The sequence below is a fragment of the Polyodon spathula genome, unplaced genomic scaffold (genome assembly GCF_017654505.1).
Source record: "Polyodon spathula isolate WHYD16114869_AA unplaced genomic scaffold, ASM1765450v1 scaffolds_1422, whole genome shotgun sequence".
Taxonomy (NCBI): domain Eukaryota; kingdom Metazoa; phylum Chordata; class Actinopteri; order Acipenseriformes; family Polyodontidae; genus Polyodon; species Polyodon spathula.
The window spans coordinates 631,722-646,929 of NW_024472902.1; the positions used below are offsets into that span (position 1 = coordinate 631,722).

Here is a 15,208-nt window from a genome sequence, read left to right on the forward strand (position 1 = left end):
TGTTGAAATCATGTTGCTCAATTTTCCTCCCAGCGCAGTGTCTTTGTGCTTTGAACCCGTCCACAGCCCAGGAGAGTGTGGTTGTTCTGTGGCTATGCAGAGCTTCTCTTGCCCCTAAATTCTAGTGGACAGATAATCCACACAGAGCTGCAGGAAACGATGATTTGATCATTCGGATAAGCTCTGCACAGGTGAGGGTCATTCTTGTTGGCTGGGCTAATTTACCACTCCAAGTGAAGAAACCGCTGCTTGGGTTTGTGTGGATCTCCACAGACTCTCAAAAGCAGCAATCATCACAAACCCAAGCAGCTGTTTCTTCAATGGTTTCACTTGCAAGGGTAAATTAGCCCTGACCACCACAGCGACTCTCACCTGTGGAGAGCTTATCTGAATAATGGAGTAATCGTGTCCTGCACCACTAAACCCACACGTCTCAGCTTATCGGCACTTTTGCACGTGTATCGGATGAGCGTGGAGACTGAACCATCCTTTCACCCCCGTGGAGGGTGGCCCTCCTGGGCAGGGCTGAGGGGTTGACCAGCGAGGCACAGCTGGGAAGCACATCTGCAAACACCTGCACAACTTCACACAACGTATTTAAGATTTGTACACTTTGTGAATATAACAAGTAAAAAAGCGACAGATTCCAACAACATTTCATTACTAAAGCAGTAGCTATCTCTGCCCTGGCCTGGTTTGAATTCTGTAGTTTGATTTTTTTTTTTTTTTTTTATTAATATTATATATATAATGCAAACTAAACTTGTTTTTTGAACTTGTAAGAACTTAGCAGATGATGTGCGGCTGCTGTTTTTACTTTGACGAATCACGTTTCAGTGTAAAGGTATCTTCTTGTAAAACAAAGGTAGCTTCTTCAGTGATAAATGTTTATCGGTTCCCCCCTGTCTTGCTTTGCTGTGCCGTTTGAGTAAGATGAAAGTGAATATAAAGAGTTTGACATGTGTTTGGGCTTGTCTGTCTGTCTCTCTGCATTCTCACATGCATGTCCTGGAAGGAGTGCTATTCCTAAAAACACGTTATAAGCAGAACTTCACCTGACTGTCGCACGTTAAAACCTCGGAGTTACAGTGACTTTACAGTTAATGACCCAGATAAAGTACTTAAGCTCTTGAGGTGAAGAGACCCTTTCCTAAAAATAAAAATCCTTAAATAACCGTCACTGGACTTTTCTCTGCCAAAGTACTGTATTTTTAGCATCGTCATGAAAAGTTTAATTATAGTTGTTGGCCCTGTATTTGCAAGGCTGTTTTCACCATGTGTTTACACAGCTGCCAATCTTATCGCGCCTGTTATTTTCTAAAGGCATTGTGGGTGGGTTATGTAAAAGAAAGATGGCAGCTGCCTGGGGTAGAGCACTTGGCCGGGTTGGCTTGCAGTTTCTCCGGACCCGCGGCGGTATCGGCGGTCCTGTCAGCTCGCTGGTGCCGCGGGTCCCGCTGCAGGGAGCCGGCGGCGGGAGCGGTTCGGGGTTCCGGTCCAGATTGTTTTGGAGTGTCCCGGGTCGGAGAGTTCGAGGCAGGGTGTTCGGGGGTGCGTTCCTGCTCGGTGGAGGACTGGGTCTGTACCAGACGGCTAAATTCTGTTTCCACAATCAGCTCGCTGAACAAATGGCACTGCAGGTATGAGCCCGCAACCATATTAAAAAAAAATAAAAAAAAACACGGTCGTGCTAAATTGTTGCATTTTCTGTCTCCGCTATTATTAGTAGCAGTATGTTCTTTATTTGTATTGCAATAAACGACAGTTTTCTATTTAGATTTAAAAACAAAAATGCATTGACGTTATTCTGAAAGATACAGATTAGACTATCGACTCAGCACGCAATTAAAAAATGACAGGAAATGTATTTGTGAAAGTGGCGCTTTTATAATAAGGACATTTTGAATGTCAATATTAATTTCCACCGTAGCTATGCCCGGTGACGCGGTTTGTGTGCTTTGATAAGATTTATTATCCATGGTGCGTTCACGGAAGTTTGTTTTTCACAATGGTGACTTTGAATCCCAGCTGCTGCGTTTGTGCGCGCCTAACTCCCTTTTGCTTCGGTCCAGTCTGACACGGGCGAGCTGCGGCTGACCCTGTACCAGTATAAGACCTGCCCTTTCTGCAGCAAGGTCCGAGCCTTCCTCGACTACCATGGGCTGCACTATGACATCGTGGAGGTCAACCCAATCATGCGGAAAGAAATCCAGTTCTCCCAGTACAGGAAAGTGCCCATCCTGCTGGCGGACGACGGTGAAACATTGGTGAGAGCAGTGGTGCCACTAGCGTCTGGATAAGAAATAAACTGAGTAGTAGCACTGTGGATCCAAACGCATTACTGATCCGAGTGGCTTCACTATGTAGTTCTGAACTGTTGATTAGTGTTTTATTGAATGCCAACCAACCTTTTGTTTTATAATAATAATAATAATTGATACAGTAGAGGTATCATTGTAATTCATATTGTTAGGATATTTATATAAAGAGCAACTTCATATGTTTTTAAAGCACTTCAAATCCCAGGACTTGCTGTTCTGTTTTATGCCAGTAAGTTTAACTGTCTCAAGCGCTACCCTTTTTACAGCTAAAAAATAACTAGTATGTGTTTTTGTGTGTGTGTGTGTGTGTGTGTTCCCTACAGCAATTGAATGACTCGTCTGTGATAAGCAGCGCGATCAAGACCTACTTGATATCAAAGTAAGAACATTTAACCTCTCTGTCTGTTTCATATATTTATACTATTTCATATATTTTTACCAATCCTTGATCCCGCAGTGGACACCAAAGGCTATATCTTGGCGACCTCTTGTTACTGAGGAAGCCTTGCTGGTATGTTGATGAGCTGCTTTATCAATGTGCTGCTATTCGTGGCCTTTGAACACTGAGTGTAGGTCGCGGTGTGTTATCTACTGTCTCCCTGCTTCACCCTGCAGGAATACAAACCTGAAGCAGGTTCTCTCCTACTACCCCGAGATGAAGTACAAGGACGAGAAAGGGAAGGAGGTGACCGAGTACAGCAACAAGTACTGGGTGATGCTGGGGGAGCAGGAGGTAGAGGACCACTACCCTTCCAAAGAGTCTATGAAGTGAGTCCTTCGAGGGATCCGCGGTTTCTTTACACCCTGCTGTTCCTCCTTCCTTCTCTCTGCAGGGGTGAAATCTGTTGTGCTTAAGGTCAATTCCTGATTCTTAATCCATTTCAATTTCCATTCCTTGGAAGGAAGGGTGGATTGATCCTTCAGAGGCGTGGTAATGGTCGTGTTTGTTCAGCTGATTGAATGTGTTGTCACTGTGAGAAGCTCGTGTTAGTTGAATACTGCTGAATGCAATGCTTCCACAGCCCTGGTTATCTCCATTCCTTGGCACAGGGTCTCAAGGGGGCTGGAATCTAGGGCATGGGTAATTAGGAAGGTTTTTGTACCTTGGGAACTACTTGCCAAGAAGGTGGTTCAAATAGTGGGCCAGCTATAGGACTTGTGACTCCTTTCTTTACTCCTGATACCTGCAGTTTTGGTTACTTGTAGGTTTCCTTGAGTTTGATTTCATTTTTGAAGTTGTGAACCACAACGTGAATAGGTTTGTTCAAGTGGAGATGAACAGCTTGACCCTGGAGGACGCAGTTTTGATAACAGGTGTTGGAAGCGTGTGTGGGCGTCCTCCCTGGTAATGGTGTTTTATGTGCTTCTCTCCCCTCCCTTCCCTCTCAGGGAAGAAGTTAAGTGGCGCCGCTGGGTGGACGACTGGCTGGTTCACCTCATCTCCCCCAACGTGTACCGCACTCCCACCGAGTCGCTGGCCTCCTTCGACTACATCGTCCGCGAGGGCAACTTCGGCTCCTTCGAGGGCTTCTGCGCCAAGTACCTGGGCGCGGCCGCCATGTTCGTCATCAGCAAGAGGCTCAAGAACAGGTACGGGCGGGGGGGAGCTGGCTAACTAAAGCAGACCCACGTTTCAGAACTGAGTGCCCACCCTGCGCTGTGCTTCGATTCCCAGACACGAGCTGCAGAGCGACGTCAGGCAGGACCTGTACAAGGCCGTGAACGACTGGGTCGCAGCCATCGGCAAGAAGAGGCCGTTCATGGGAGGCTCCCGACCCAACCTCGCCGACCTGGTAGGAACACCTCTGTGCAAAACCCTTAGAAATAGCACTGCGGTCTAGAAAAACAGAAGGATCTGCCCGTGTTCAGCCTTTTGTTGAAACCCTTTCATGCTTGAAATACTGAAAGTTTGACACAGATATATTTTAATTGAATCGTTTGCAAACTGTGTAAATCTCGCCTGGCAGACAAAAGTAGCGGATCCGGTGTGGTCCGGCGCATGTGAACCCCTGTATCTGTTTCCCTCCTTAGGCGGTGTATGGGGTACTGCGTGTGATGGAGGGACTGCAGGCCTTCGATGACATGATGGCCCACACCAGCGTGCAGCCCTGGTACGAGCACATGGAGAGAGCGACCAAGCAGCACCAGGGGAAGCACGAGTGACCCCACCAGAGGCTTAGAGAACAGAGGAGGTCATGAAACGGGCGCCATTCTGCCTCCAGTCCAGAATCGCCGTTGTGTTCCAAACCTGGAGCACCGGGAGCCACAGTGGCTACAGTTTCACCTGTTCCAAGTTTTACTACGAGCTTGGTTAGCCAAGTTGTATAGGGATCAAGCACACACGAGTCTTGTAGTAAAACCTGGAATGGATCCATCTGCTATGCAATGGGCGTCTTATTTCCATGCCTGGAGTGAATGCAGTCTCCTATCATCCTCTGTTAGAGAAGCCTGGCTACCCCCTCATCCATCCCACCTCCCTAACGCGTTATCTTCCTGGAGACCCGAGCCTTAGACTGGGTGTGGGTCGGGATCCTTTCTCTTGTTTTCTGGCAAACTAAAACCATGCCAGTTCCCACTGGTTTGTAATGAAGGACACAAACGGTTCTCACAGTACTGATTTGTATTATTGGTAATCCTGCCATTTCAATAGTAATTTGCACAGGATTTTAAGAATGGTAAAGATTGAGCAAGCTGAGTTTCATCAGTATTAAATTATAAGATGCAGTGTGTCTACTATCCTGTATGGGGGAGCTGTTGGACCGATAGTGCTTTGTTCTCTTCTAAACTGTAGGAGTTACGCTGCTATGGAGAGTGATCATATGCACAGTCGCTGGTTCCTTTGCTCTTGTCCCTAGTGAACATTTCAGATTTTTTTTTTTTTTTTTTTTTTTTTAGCTGTAAATGTGTACAGGCTTGTTCTCACTGACACTGTGTAGCACCTCCTCACCCTCCATGAATATGAGAACCTGTTCCAGGATCTTCAGACTGACAGGGATCCATACTGCCCTCTGCCACCTCAGTGGCTTATATACAGAGCACCAAAAGAAACTTATCACTGTTATTTATTATTTTTTTTAAAAAGGTATATAAGTGATGGACATTGACTAAATGTTTTTGGTTTGTTTTTAATCACTCTATCATTCATCCTTGACCACGACGCGCTTGAGTGACTGTGACTGAAGCAGATGCACTTAATCACCTAATCAGTGAGACAGTTGATTGGACGCTGGATATGGAGTGATTTCAGCTGCTGAACTGCAAGCTTGAATAAAAGCAATAAAGAAAATCACAGAACAAAAAACAATATGCCGCGTCTGTCAAGAGAGCAGCGCCTTCGTGCGATCGGCATGTTGGAGGCTGGGCTAGGGCAGCGTACTGTGGCTCGCCGTCTTGGGCGCTCACAGACAGCAATTTCAAACCTGGCAAGACGGTATAACCAGACACACTCTGTCAATGACAGGCCACGAACTGGGAGACCGAGAGTCACAACACCTTCGTGATGTCAGTTAATCAGCACAATAAAAAGTCACTGCGCCTGCTCTGAAACAGAGCTTGTCATTTTTCGATCACATCTAGTGAATTTGATCCAAATCTAAGTGATACGTTTCTTTTGATGCTCGGTATATTACACACCATGGTTACCCGTTTGTTGCAGAACTCAGTATCTCCATCAGTGTAGTTGTTTCTGGTTAGTTTTACTGCAGGAACAGGAGTGTTTTGGTTAAGAAGGGAAAACTTTTGCACTGGAACACTGTAGCAGGCAATGTCGAAGTGGGGTGCCTTTCAAAAGGGTGCCTGTCTGATGTCTTCCAGCAGAGGGCACTCTGGAGCAAAAACAAAGCTCTCTAGATCTAGAGACTGAAAGAAAGCCTGTGCAAGATGCATGAAGTTATAGTTTTTAAATACGCTTCATAAAATCAAACTTTTTTTTTTTTTTTTTTTTTTTTTTGTATTGGCTTCAGATGTTTAAACTCTAATAATCAGATGTTCGGAGTTTATAATGAGGAACCTATGCAGAACATTAAGGAGTATACAGAAAACGCAGGTGTGCGCAACTCCTCCGGGATTTAATTAGTTAATTAACGAGGTTTGATCTAGGATCCCCTGGGGTTACACCAGCAGCCTGTTTTTTGAAGGCATTCCCAGGATAACCACGGCGATGTTGGGTTCGTCCACTGTTGTGAATCCAGCTGTGGCTGATCAGGGCAGCCCCTTAGATCTGGAAGCAGGTTATGGTGTCTCTCAATGAAGTTCATAAAGGCAAAAGTGGAGCAAAGATACTGTGCTGTGCGAGTGGAAATTGCACGCCGCTTTTAATAACCAACTCCTCGTGGTCAGAGAACAGGGAATGGGGTTTATTTATCGCGTTTATTTAAAAGCACTTCATTGTTAATATTCTGCAATCTATGAATACTGTAAAGTGACTTTCTAAAAAATAATAATAATGCTAGGTGCAGACTGAATAAAGATGGATAAGTTCTACTTGCTTGTCTTATTGCAGTTTCGTTTGAGTTCCTTCCTACAGCATTTGCTGGACTGCAGAACTGGGTTAATGTTTTTGATGCAGATATTAGGGGAGTCGCCGAAAAGCAGGATAGGTCGACTTATTCAACACCTCTCGGAGCAGAATTCAGGTAAGAGAAATACAAACTTTGCCATACAGCCCAGCCTTGAGCAGTTCGGAGGTGTCCTTTAATTAATATGATAATTAATGATAAACAAAGACACCAGACGGACGTATTATAGTGCATCTCAACATGGCTGCGACTCCAGCAACAGCTGAGCCCTGAGCAGAGCTGTGGCACCTTAGGGGTTAACGTCATTGCCACTTTCGGATAGTGTTGTCAAGCACCTGTCAACAACCAGAGCCAACACGTACCACCGCTTCAAACCCAACCACTAAAACCAGCAGGCTTGTTTGGCTTTGATGCCACGGCAACACAGGGTAGCTCACGGTTGCCACCGGCAACAGTAAAATAGAATATCCTAGGCCAGAGCTTCTCCGCCAATCAGAAGCCGACAGAGCAGTTAAAAAGATTTGAACGGGCCAATGAGGTGCGAGCAAGGAGCGTGCAGGAAGCAAGGGCTGCAGAGGTTGAGCAGCAGGGGAAAGGAGGTTGAAATCGGTTTCATTTATTTATTCGCATGGTAAGAAATGCTTTTTTCGTTTTGTTGAGCGTGTCGTGATGTATCTGTTCTGTAACCGGTGCTGTCAGTGTGTGCGTATGTAATTGTGAACGAGTGCAGCACAATACGCACAGTGTCGGTACTGTCTGCAGAAATGAACACAAAATAGACATCTTCGTTGGTGTTTAATTTAACATTTAAATTGATGAATGATTATACACGGACATGCAGTTGTAGGCGGTACGGAACCGGTGGCAGATTGGCTTTTAAAATAAGGTTACTAACGGTGTTGAGCAACGCGAATTACATGCATCAGACTCCTCATATTCGTAGTAATTAGGTTAATTGATGCTGTACAAAAAAATAATGTTAGATTGTGATATCGATAGACATTTAAATAATCCATTCTTGGAATATGCAGGCGATTCTGGAGTTAAGTTACTTATAATTCGATATGTGGTACAATTATGTTTCTAAATTTTGCTAAAAGTATGGAGAAATATGTAGTTTCCGGTTTTTTTAAAAAATCGGTTTTGAAATTCCATTTCGCTTACGTGCAATGCAATGCAATGGATGATTATTATAAGTGTAAACACTGGGCTCGGGATGGACTGGATTCGAATGCAGAACTCTGAATTGAAGCTCGTGTTCCGAAAGCTAAAAACGACCTCTGGGGAATGTAAACAAACTGAAGTGCAAACCAGGGGTGCGCTCTAATAAAGCGATACAGATATATTCTGTACACTCAAACGATTGTGGTGCCCTGCAGCTGAACTGTGGACTTTACACGGTATGATCCCTGGGTGCTGTGTAAATACACAGCGTGTTTTCTCATGATTTGAGTTTCCTCTGATTTGAGTTTTAAAAGACTGTAGCTCCACGCTAGGTTGATTTATTTATTCAGGCAGCTGCGTGACTGAGTGAGGGATAAGCATTAGCAACAGATTTTCATCAATTGCTGAGTTTGCAAAATCTACTTTTTGTATTAAAAGCTTAGTAAACCCCCCCCCCATATTTTATTGTCAGAGAAGAGTGATGAAGACCCGTGCCTCGTCCCCCCCTCTGCATGTCCACGTGGACGAGAGCACGCCTGTGCATGTTCACGTGAAGAAGAACCAGAGGACTTCACCATCCAAGGCTACTCAGGTTGGTATCATCGTCGACAGCAGTGGATCTCAAACTGGGGTTTATCTTGTTTGTAGTTTGCCTTTTTCACTCTACAGTGTGGGGCGTATGATTCGCAACTGGAGACCTCAGTAAGGTTCTAGTTACGGATGAGTCTTAGAATGGCGTTGCCTGTTGGCTGGGTACAGGACCTCTCCAAGTTTCATTCAAGCACCACAAGCCAGTCTGATCCCCCTAACGAATACGTCATGTTGTATTTTTAGCTGAGGATCCGGGAGGCAAAGCTGAAAAAAGAGTCCGGGAATCTCCGAGCAACCGCCAAAGTAAAAACCCGAATCCCGTGGATCCCTCCCGGGAAGGCTTCTCTCCGGGATGCTGCCTATAACTGGGAGGTGGGTGCCGTGCAGTCCAGTCCCTTTTAAAATGCAACGCAGTACAGTATTGTCACGTCAGGTCTCGGCCACCTCTGCTTTAGTGCCTGGATTTCCGCAGCTCTGTGCTAACGTTGTTCTCATGATGCCGTCTCTCAGGGGCCGACGCACCGGCTGGAGATCACGCCGGCGAATGACGGTTCCGCTCCCTCGGCTCTCCGCCTGTCCGACCTCTCCACTGACGAGGAGGAAGCCGTGCACGGGCGCATGCAGCAGTACGAGAAGAAGATCGACAGCCTGATGAACGAAGTGGGCAGCCTGAAGAGTGAGGTGAGCCGGGCACCAGTGCCAGAACGAGTCCAGCTCTGGCACATCGGGATCAGACTAAACCCTGGAGCAGAGCGGAGCCTCTCCTGCATCCCCGTTTAGTCTGCCGTTCCCGCAGGGTTGTAACCTTTTGCCTCTTGCGTCCAGGTGGAGCTGCGTAAGAAGGAGCAGCTGCTGGAGAAGCGAGGGGAGCAGCTGACGGCCTCGAAGCGCGTGATCGAGGAGCAGGAGGAGGAGCTGGCAGAGGTGGAGAGAGAGAACAGCATGCTGAGGCAGAGCATCGAGAAGATGAGGGAGGAGACAGACTACTCCAGGTACCGGACTCCACTGGTGTAAGAGAACCGTTGAGCAGTTTCACCTGTTCCAGGAGCTTGACTAGCCACGGTGTATAGCAAGTGCATCTTATTAAACTCGTAGCAAAACCAGGAATGGATCAAACTGCTGTGCAGTGGGAGCCTCATTTCCGTCCCTGTATTGAGAATATGGATAGGGACTAGGTACGAGTGCAGGGTTTGCAAGATACCTGTGTGAGTTGGATTCAGATACAAACCTGATCATATCAACCCCTAAGCTCTGTGTGTGTGTGTTCCCAGGCTGGAGAAGGAGCACCTCCTGTATGAGAAGGATGCTCTTCTGAAGAAGCTGGTGGAGACCGAGATGGATGGAGCTGCTGCATCCCAGCAGGTCTCGGCTCTGCGGGAGATCATTGGCAATCTGAAGAGTGTGAGTGCGTCCCGGCTGTGTTCAAGTCCGAGGCTGCAGCAGAAGCAGCTGTCTTTATTCATAGTTAACCCACACCATGCATTCTCTACGCCGCAAGATACTGACCAACACTGATATGAACACAGTCTTCCTCCCAAGCATTCAAAGTGCTATGCAATAGGAGTCTTATTTCTGTCCCTGTCCACTCTTTAAGCCCACCATCATGATTGCTTTAATTCAAATCTCTGTATATCATAACAGGGAGGGAGATAAGACTCCTGTTGCATGCACCGATTCCTGGTTTTACTAGGAGCCTGATGGGCCCAAGTGTGTCAAGGTAACAAGCTCAGGTGCGTCTCATTAAACTCATAGCGAAACCAGGAATGGATCTGCTATGGGAGTCTTTATTTCCATACCCGGTGTGCTGCCCAGCCCTGCAGACTGGCCTGATCTGTAATTCTGAGCTCGTGTGTCCTTGCCCAGGAGAAGCGAATGTCTGGCTCAGAGGTAAACCTGATTGCCAGGCAGAAGGAGCTGCTTCTGCAGAAGCTGGAAACCTTCGAAACCACGAACCGCACCCTGCGCCACCTCCTGAGAGAGCAGCACAGCCGCGAGGTAAGAGCGCCACAGAACCAGAACCAGAGCCTGCACCGGGATTTCCTCCGGGGCTGTGTCGACCAGACCTGGGCTCTGGAATTCTCTGCATTCCAACGCTGTTGTGTTACATTCCAATGGGTTACAGTTATGATGCAGTTATAATTACAGTTGCAATACAAAGCAACACAAACAAATACACACAATAGCATGTTAACGACATGTTATGATTTGACCTTCAACGGAACTCGTTAAACTGATGAGGGCGTTGGTCTAAAGACTCGTCATCCTGCCTTCCGATCTGAGCAAATCCTAAAGAATCATTGTGATTTGCAGACAGATGCAGTGAGGCTGGCTGAGCAGAGAGAAGTGCTGCTGAAGAAACTGACCAACTACGAGGCAGAAAACACAGTGAGTATCCCGCGCAGGGCTGGGTGCTGACGTGTGAGAAACGGGCTGTCATGAAGCTAATAGCAGACTAATAGCTGTTTGGTTTGTATTCTTTTTCAGAGTCTGCTGATGAAACTGCAGGAGAGGGAGCAGGAGGTTGACCAGCTTCTTATTCAGGTGGAGACTGAAAAGGTAACAGAGTTCACTCTGTAGCACAGATAGCGATCAGTACTCCGGACCAGTGGGTAGCAAAGCTGAGCAGGGTCATTTTAATAGCTGTGCTTTCTTCCCCCTGCAGGAGAATGCAAGGACTGCAGGAGAGCTCTCCAAAACCCTGGAGACGACCCGCGCTCACCTGCAGGGGCAGCTCCGCAACAAAGAGTCAGAGAACAACAGATTGAATGTGCAGATCAGGGTAAATGTGCCACCTTCTATCTACCCGGAGAGCTGAGATAACACAAACTCATTACACTTGTAACCTGACAAGAAGCCAGAACTGGACACAGGGTTGCGGAAGGTGGGGGGTGGTAGTACTGTCTCCAAGACCCCCTCATTTCCTCTCTCCTCCCACAGAACCTGGAGCGGACGATGGCTCAGCAGCGCGGGGAGATGGACCACCTGCAGGAGCAGCAGAAGGAGCTGAAGAGACGCGTAGAGGGGGACAAGGAGGCCCTGAAGAGAGCCACGCGCGCCCAGAAACTTCGGGCAGAGCGCAGCGAGGACACCGCGGGCCAGCTCAGCGCTCAGCTCCTGGAGAAGGTGAGCGAAACACGGCAGGCTCCTTCAAATCAGTCCCAGTCAGATGAGGGCAGCAGAACGCAGTTGTGGATTCCAAGTTCTCTGTCTTTGTTGCCCCAGTTTGGTAACCCTGCCCCCACCTGCATGTGTGTCTTGTGTCTGCAGGAGACCCAGCTAGCGGAGGCCCTGTCTGCAGCAGAGAGCTGGAGGAACCACCAAAGCCAGGCACTGAAGGACAGGAATCAGATGGAGATCGAGGTGACCGTCTTGAACAAGTGAGGGCTGGTGTTAGAATTCAAATGTCATGCAGAGATGCTGCTGTGCTTCTGTGCTCGGGCCCTGCAGTTCATTCAGTGCGCTCTCTCTCTCCTCTCTCTCTCCTCCTCCTCCTCCGCAGTCGAGTTACACACCTGACAGAGCAGCTGCACAGCTCGGAGGACAAGGCACGAGCCGAGAGGGACGAGCTGCTGGACAGACTGCACCGGCTCACCTCCGAGAACACCTCCTTCAAGCTGGAGAACGAGAGGCTCAGGGTGGGTGCGCGGGAATGGCCAGGATCGACACTGCACACCAGCAAATCCAATTGCAGATAATCTTGCTCAGTCGGCATTCGGCTGTGTCTAGCGTGCTGGGAATATCCACAGTCCATATCCATGTTAGAACAAGGACCTTCAGATTGCAGATGTAAAGGGATGTTTGTTTTCCTTGTCAGGCTAACATGTCAACTACTGAGGACAAGTTGACCCTCTCCCAGTCTGAGATCCAGCAGCTGAAAGCATCGGTCAAGCAGTATGGGAGTCTAGTGGACAGCTACAAATCCCAGGTGAGTCGCTGGGGGTGGGGGTTATTGATTGTATGGGAGTTTAGTTAGCTGGCATGCAAACATGCAACCTAACCTCTCCTCTCCTCCCCTCTCCTCCCCGCTCTGCAGGTGTTGAAGACCCGCTCAGAGGCGGACGAGTACTCCCTGAAGCTGGAGCTGGCAGAGGAGGAGGGCCAGCTGATCCGCGAGGAGCTGAACAAGGAGATCGAGCTGGTGAGGAGGCAGCTGCAGGGCCGCATGGCAGAGCTGGAACCCCTGCCAGAGCTGCTCAAACTGACCGAGCTCAGGCTGCAGGAATCCCAGGAGCAGGTGCAGAGCTGCGACAGGAGGAGTGCCGAGCAGAGCAGCGCTCTCACGGAGCTCCGGGTCAAGGTGAGGGGGGGAGCGCTTCAGATACTCAACCAGAGCTCAACCCCAGTGCTGACCAACAACAAAGAGAAAAGGCCTCCATTCGCTTCCTGTTCCCTGGATCAGGAGTGCAAATAAAGACAGCCGATCCTGACTGCTTTATAATCTGTGGGTTTGATTTATTATGATGAGGAGGGTTATTAATCGGTGTGTGTGTATATACTTGTACCTCTGATAAACGAGGTCGAAGCGCACTGATAATGAGAAGTTTGCTGTCTGTTTCCTGGGGGCCGCAGGTGGAGCAGCAGGGGAGCCTGGTGGAGAGTGTCCGAGAGAAGAACCTCTCCCTGCTGGAGGAGAACAAGCAGCTGCAGCAGAGAACGGAGAGCCTGGAGAGGTCAGGCATTTCTCCGGGAGAGGGGGGTGGGATTTTAATGATCTAAACGGCGGCGGATCTAAACACAGCCACTCTATGACTCTATATTAATCCAGCTGGGGGCTTGTTAACATTACAGTATACAATAACACTCCAGTGAAAAGATGTCTGTGGGGAAAACAGCAGGTAGACAACATCAAACTAGATCCCTCTTTTTTTTTTTTTTTTTTTTTTTCAATGTGTTGAGTGTTCGTATCCCCGCCCCCTCCCCCGGACAGGAAGCTGGAGGAAGCGAACATTCAGAACAGAGACCTGGTCCAGGTGATCGCCAAACGGGAGGAGAGCATCCACCAGAACCAGCTGCGCCTGGAGGAGAAGACGCGGGAGTGCAGTGTCATGGGACGACAGCTAGAGGCAGCCATCGACGACGCCAAGCGCCAGGTGAGGACACGGTACTGACCCGGGAAACACTGCTCTCTTTAAACACTGCCCTGGGGGCACGGCTATGGAGTCCTGCTCTAAGGAAGAGGGTCAGTGATTTTTTCATTTTAATACTTAAAATGTTGTCTCAAAAGTTCAATTGGTTGGGTGTTGTGTAAATCTGGACACATTCTTTGTGAGAAAAATATTTGTTTTGGTGGTACATGCCAATAGTCATGTACATTTTGATATGGAATGCTCCCCACACTCAAATATTCATCCTCATTGCATATTTCTAAAAATATTCCCCAGAGAACGTGGAATGTTTTTTTTTTTTTAATAGAGACCGATTCCATTACATAGACTAAGCAGTGCACAGCCAGCTCATGTACCGTATCTGCTCTGCTGGAGGTGATGCAGAAGTGAATCCTGGGTTGTTCTGTGTGTTCTCTGTGGACCAGGTGGATCAGAACAGAGACAGGGCAGTGTCCAAGGAGCGGGCGACCCAGGCAAAGGTTCTGGATCTGGAGACTCAGCTGAGCCGGACCAAGACTGAGCTGAACCAGCATCGCAGGTCCAAAGAGGATGTAAGGAGACCCTGTTTATTCTAGAAGTGAATACCATGTGGGTATGGGCTGCCTGTATAAGAGAGGCTTTTTCAACATTACAACCCTGTGCTCTATACTCGGTGTGGCATCGTCACACAGGATAAGAAGTGGTGGCACATTGGTGGATTTGTCACACCTTGCAGACAGCAGCTGCTATTTTAACTGTGGTTTGTTAGAAATTCAATTGACTTTGTTTGTTTGTTTGTTTGTTTTTCCTGTTGTTGTTGTTGACTCCCCTCCCAGGCGGATCGCCGGTTCCAGAGTCGTCTCCAGGACCTGCGTGATCGCCTGGAGCAGTCCGAGAGCACCAATCGCAGCCTGCAGAACTACGTGCAGTTCCTCAAGGCTTCCTACGCCAACGTCTTTGGGGATTCAGCACTGGCCTCGTCCACCCTCCGCTCGCCCTCCCCGATCTGATGGGCTACCCTGCCTCCTGCAGCTCTCGGGGGGGGGGGGGGTTTAACGCCCTTCCCCAAAGTCACTGAGGGGATCCAGCCATCCATAGATTGCGCTGGTCTCTTCGTATCATTTTAGCGTGGCAGTGCCACTGAATTTAATTCAGCACGAAGAAGGCTTCACGCTGCTTTGTTTTTATGTGTTTGATGGGTTCAAAGGCTCACGTTTCTTGTGTTGTACAAATGTTGGATTTGTTTCTATGTTTGTGTGTATTTTTATATAAATATATATATACATTGTACATTGACAATTATTTGTGTAAACAAAAAAAAAAAAGTTTGTCATGACTGACTGTTAACATTGATAAATAAATCCTCTCATCTTTAACTAAAGCTGCCTCCTTGCAAACCCTATGATCTACTTTTCTCTAAATAAGACTGGAGCATTCTTAAATAAATTCAAATGAATAATGACAGCACCATGTAATATGAAGCATTATGCATTTAAACTAGACCACTAAAACCTTCCCAATAAGAGTTTGA

The 15,208-nt window shown here is 47.8% G+C and overlaps 2 protein-coding genes across 3 annotated transcripts; both read left to right on the forward strand.

Moving 5' to 3' along the window:
* The first annotated feature begins 1,324 nt into the window (after nucleotides 1-1,324).
* Nucleotides 1,325-4,702, forward strand: ptgesl (prostaglandin E synthase 2-like). The gene is made up of 7 exons (XM_041242760.1): nucleotides 1,325-1,640; nucleotides 2,073-2,267; nucleotides 2,645-2,700; nucleotides 2,937-3,089; nucleotides 3,711-3,911; nucleotides 3,997-4,114; nucleotides 4,353-4,702. The coding sequence occupies exons 1-7, from the start codon at nucleotides 1,353-1,355 to the stop codon at nucleotides 4,482-4,484; spliced, it is 1,143 nt and encodes a 380-aa protein (XP_041098694.1). The 5' UTR covers nucleotides 1,325-1,352; the 3' UTR covers nucleotides 4,485-4,702.
* A 2,662-nt stretch (nucleotides 4,703-7,364) lies between these two features.
* odf2a (outer dense fiber of sperm tails 2a) lies at nucleotides 7,365-15,019 on the forward strand. Of its 2 annotated transcripts, XM_041242770.1 has the most exons (19): nucleotides 7,366-7,469; nucleotides 8,475-8,594; nucleotides 8,837-8,965; nucleotides 9,104-9,274; nucleotides 9,419-9,585; nucleotides 9,865-9,994; nucleotides 10,457-10,588; nucleotides 10,904-10,978; nucleotides 11,078-11,149; nucleotides 11,256-11,372; nucleotides 11,531-11,716; nucleotides 11,861-11,970; nucleotides 12,093-12,228; nucleotides 12,408-12,518; nucleotides 12,627-12,890; nucleotides 13,163-13,263; nucleotides 13,521-13,683; nucleotides 14,124-14,249; nucleotides 14,514-15,019. In XM_041242770.1, exons 1-19 carry the CDS (start codon nucleotides 7,467-7,469, stop codon nucleotides 14,685-14,687), a joined length of 2,487 nt encoding a protein of 828 aa, XP_041098704.1. In that variant the 5' UTR covers nucleotides 7,366-7,466; the 3' UTR covers nucleotides 14,688-15,019. The 2 variants fall into 2 exon arrangements, with proteins under 2 accessions (XP_041098705.1, XP_041098704.1); XM_041242771.1 differs by lacking the exon at nucleotides 14,514-15,019 and having other exon boundaries at nucleotides 7,365-7,469; nucleotides 14,006-14,155.
* Nucleotides 15,020-15,208: the final 189 nt, after the last annotated feature.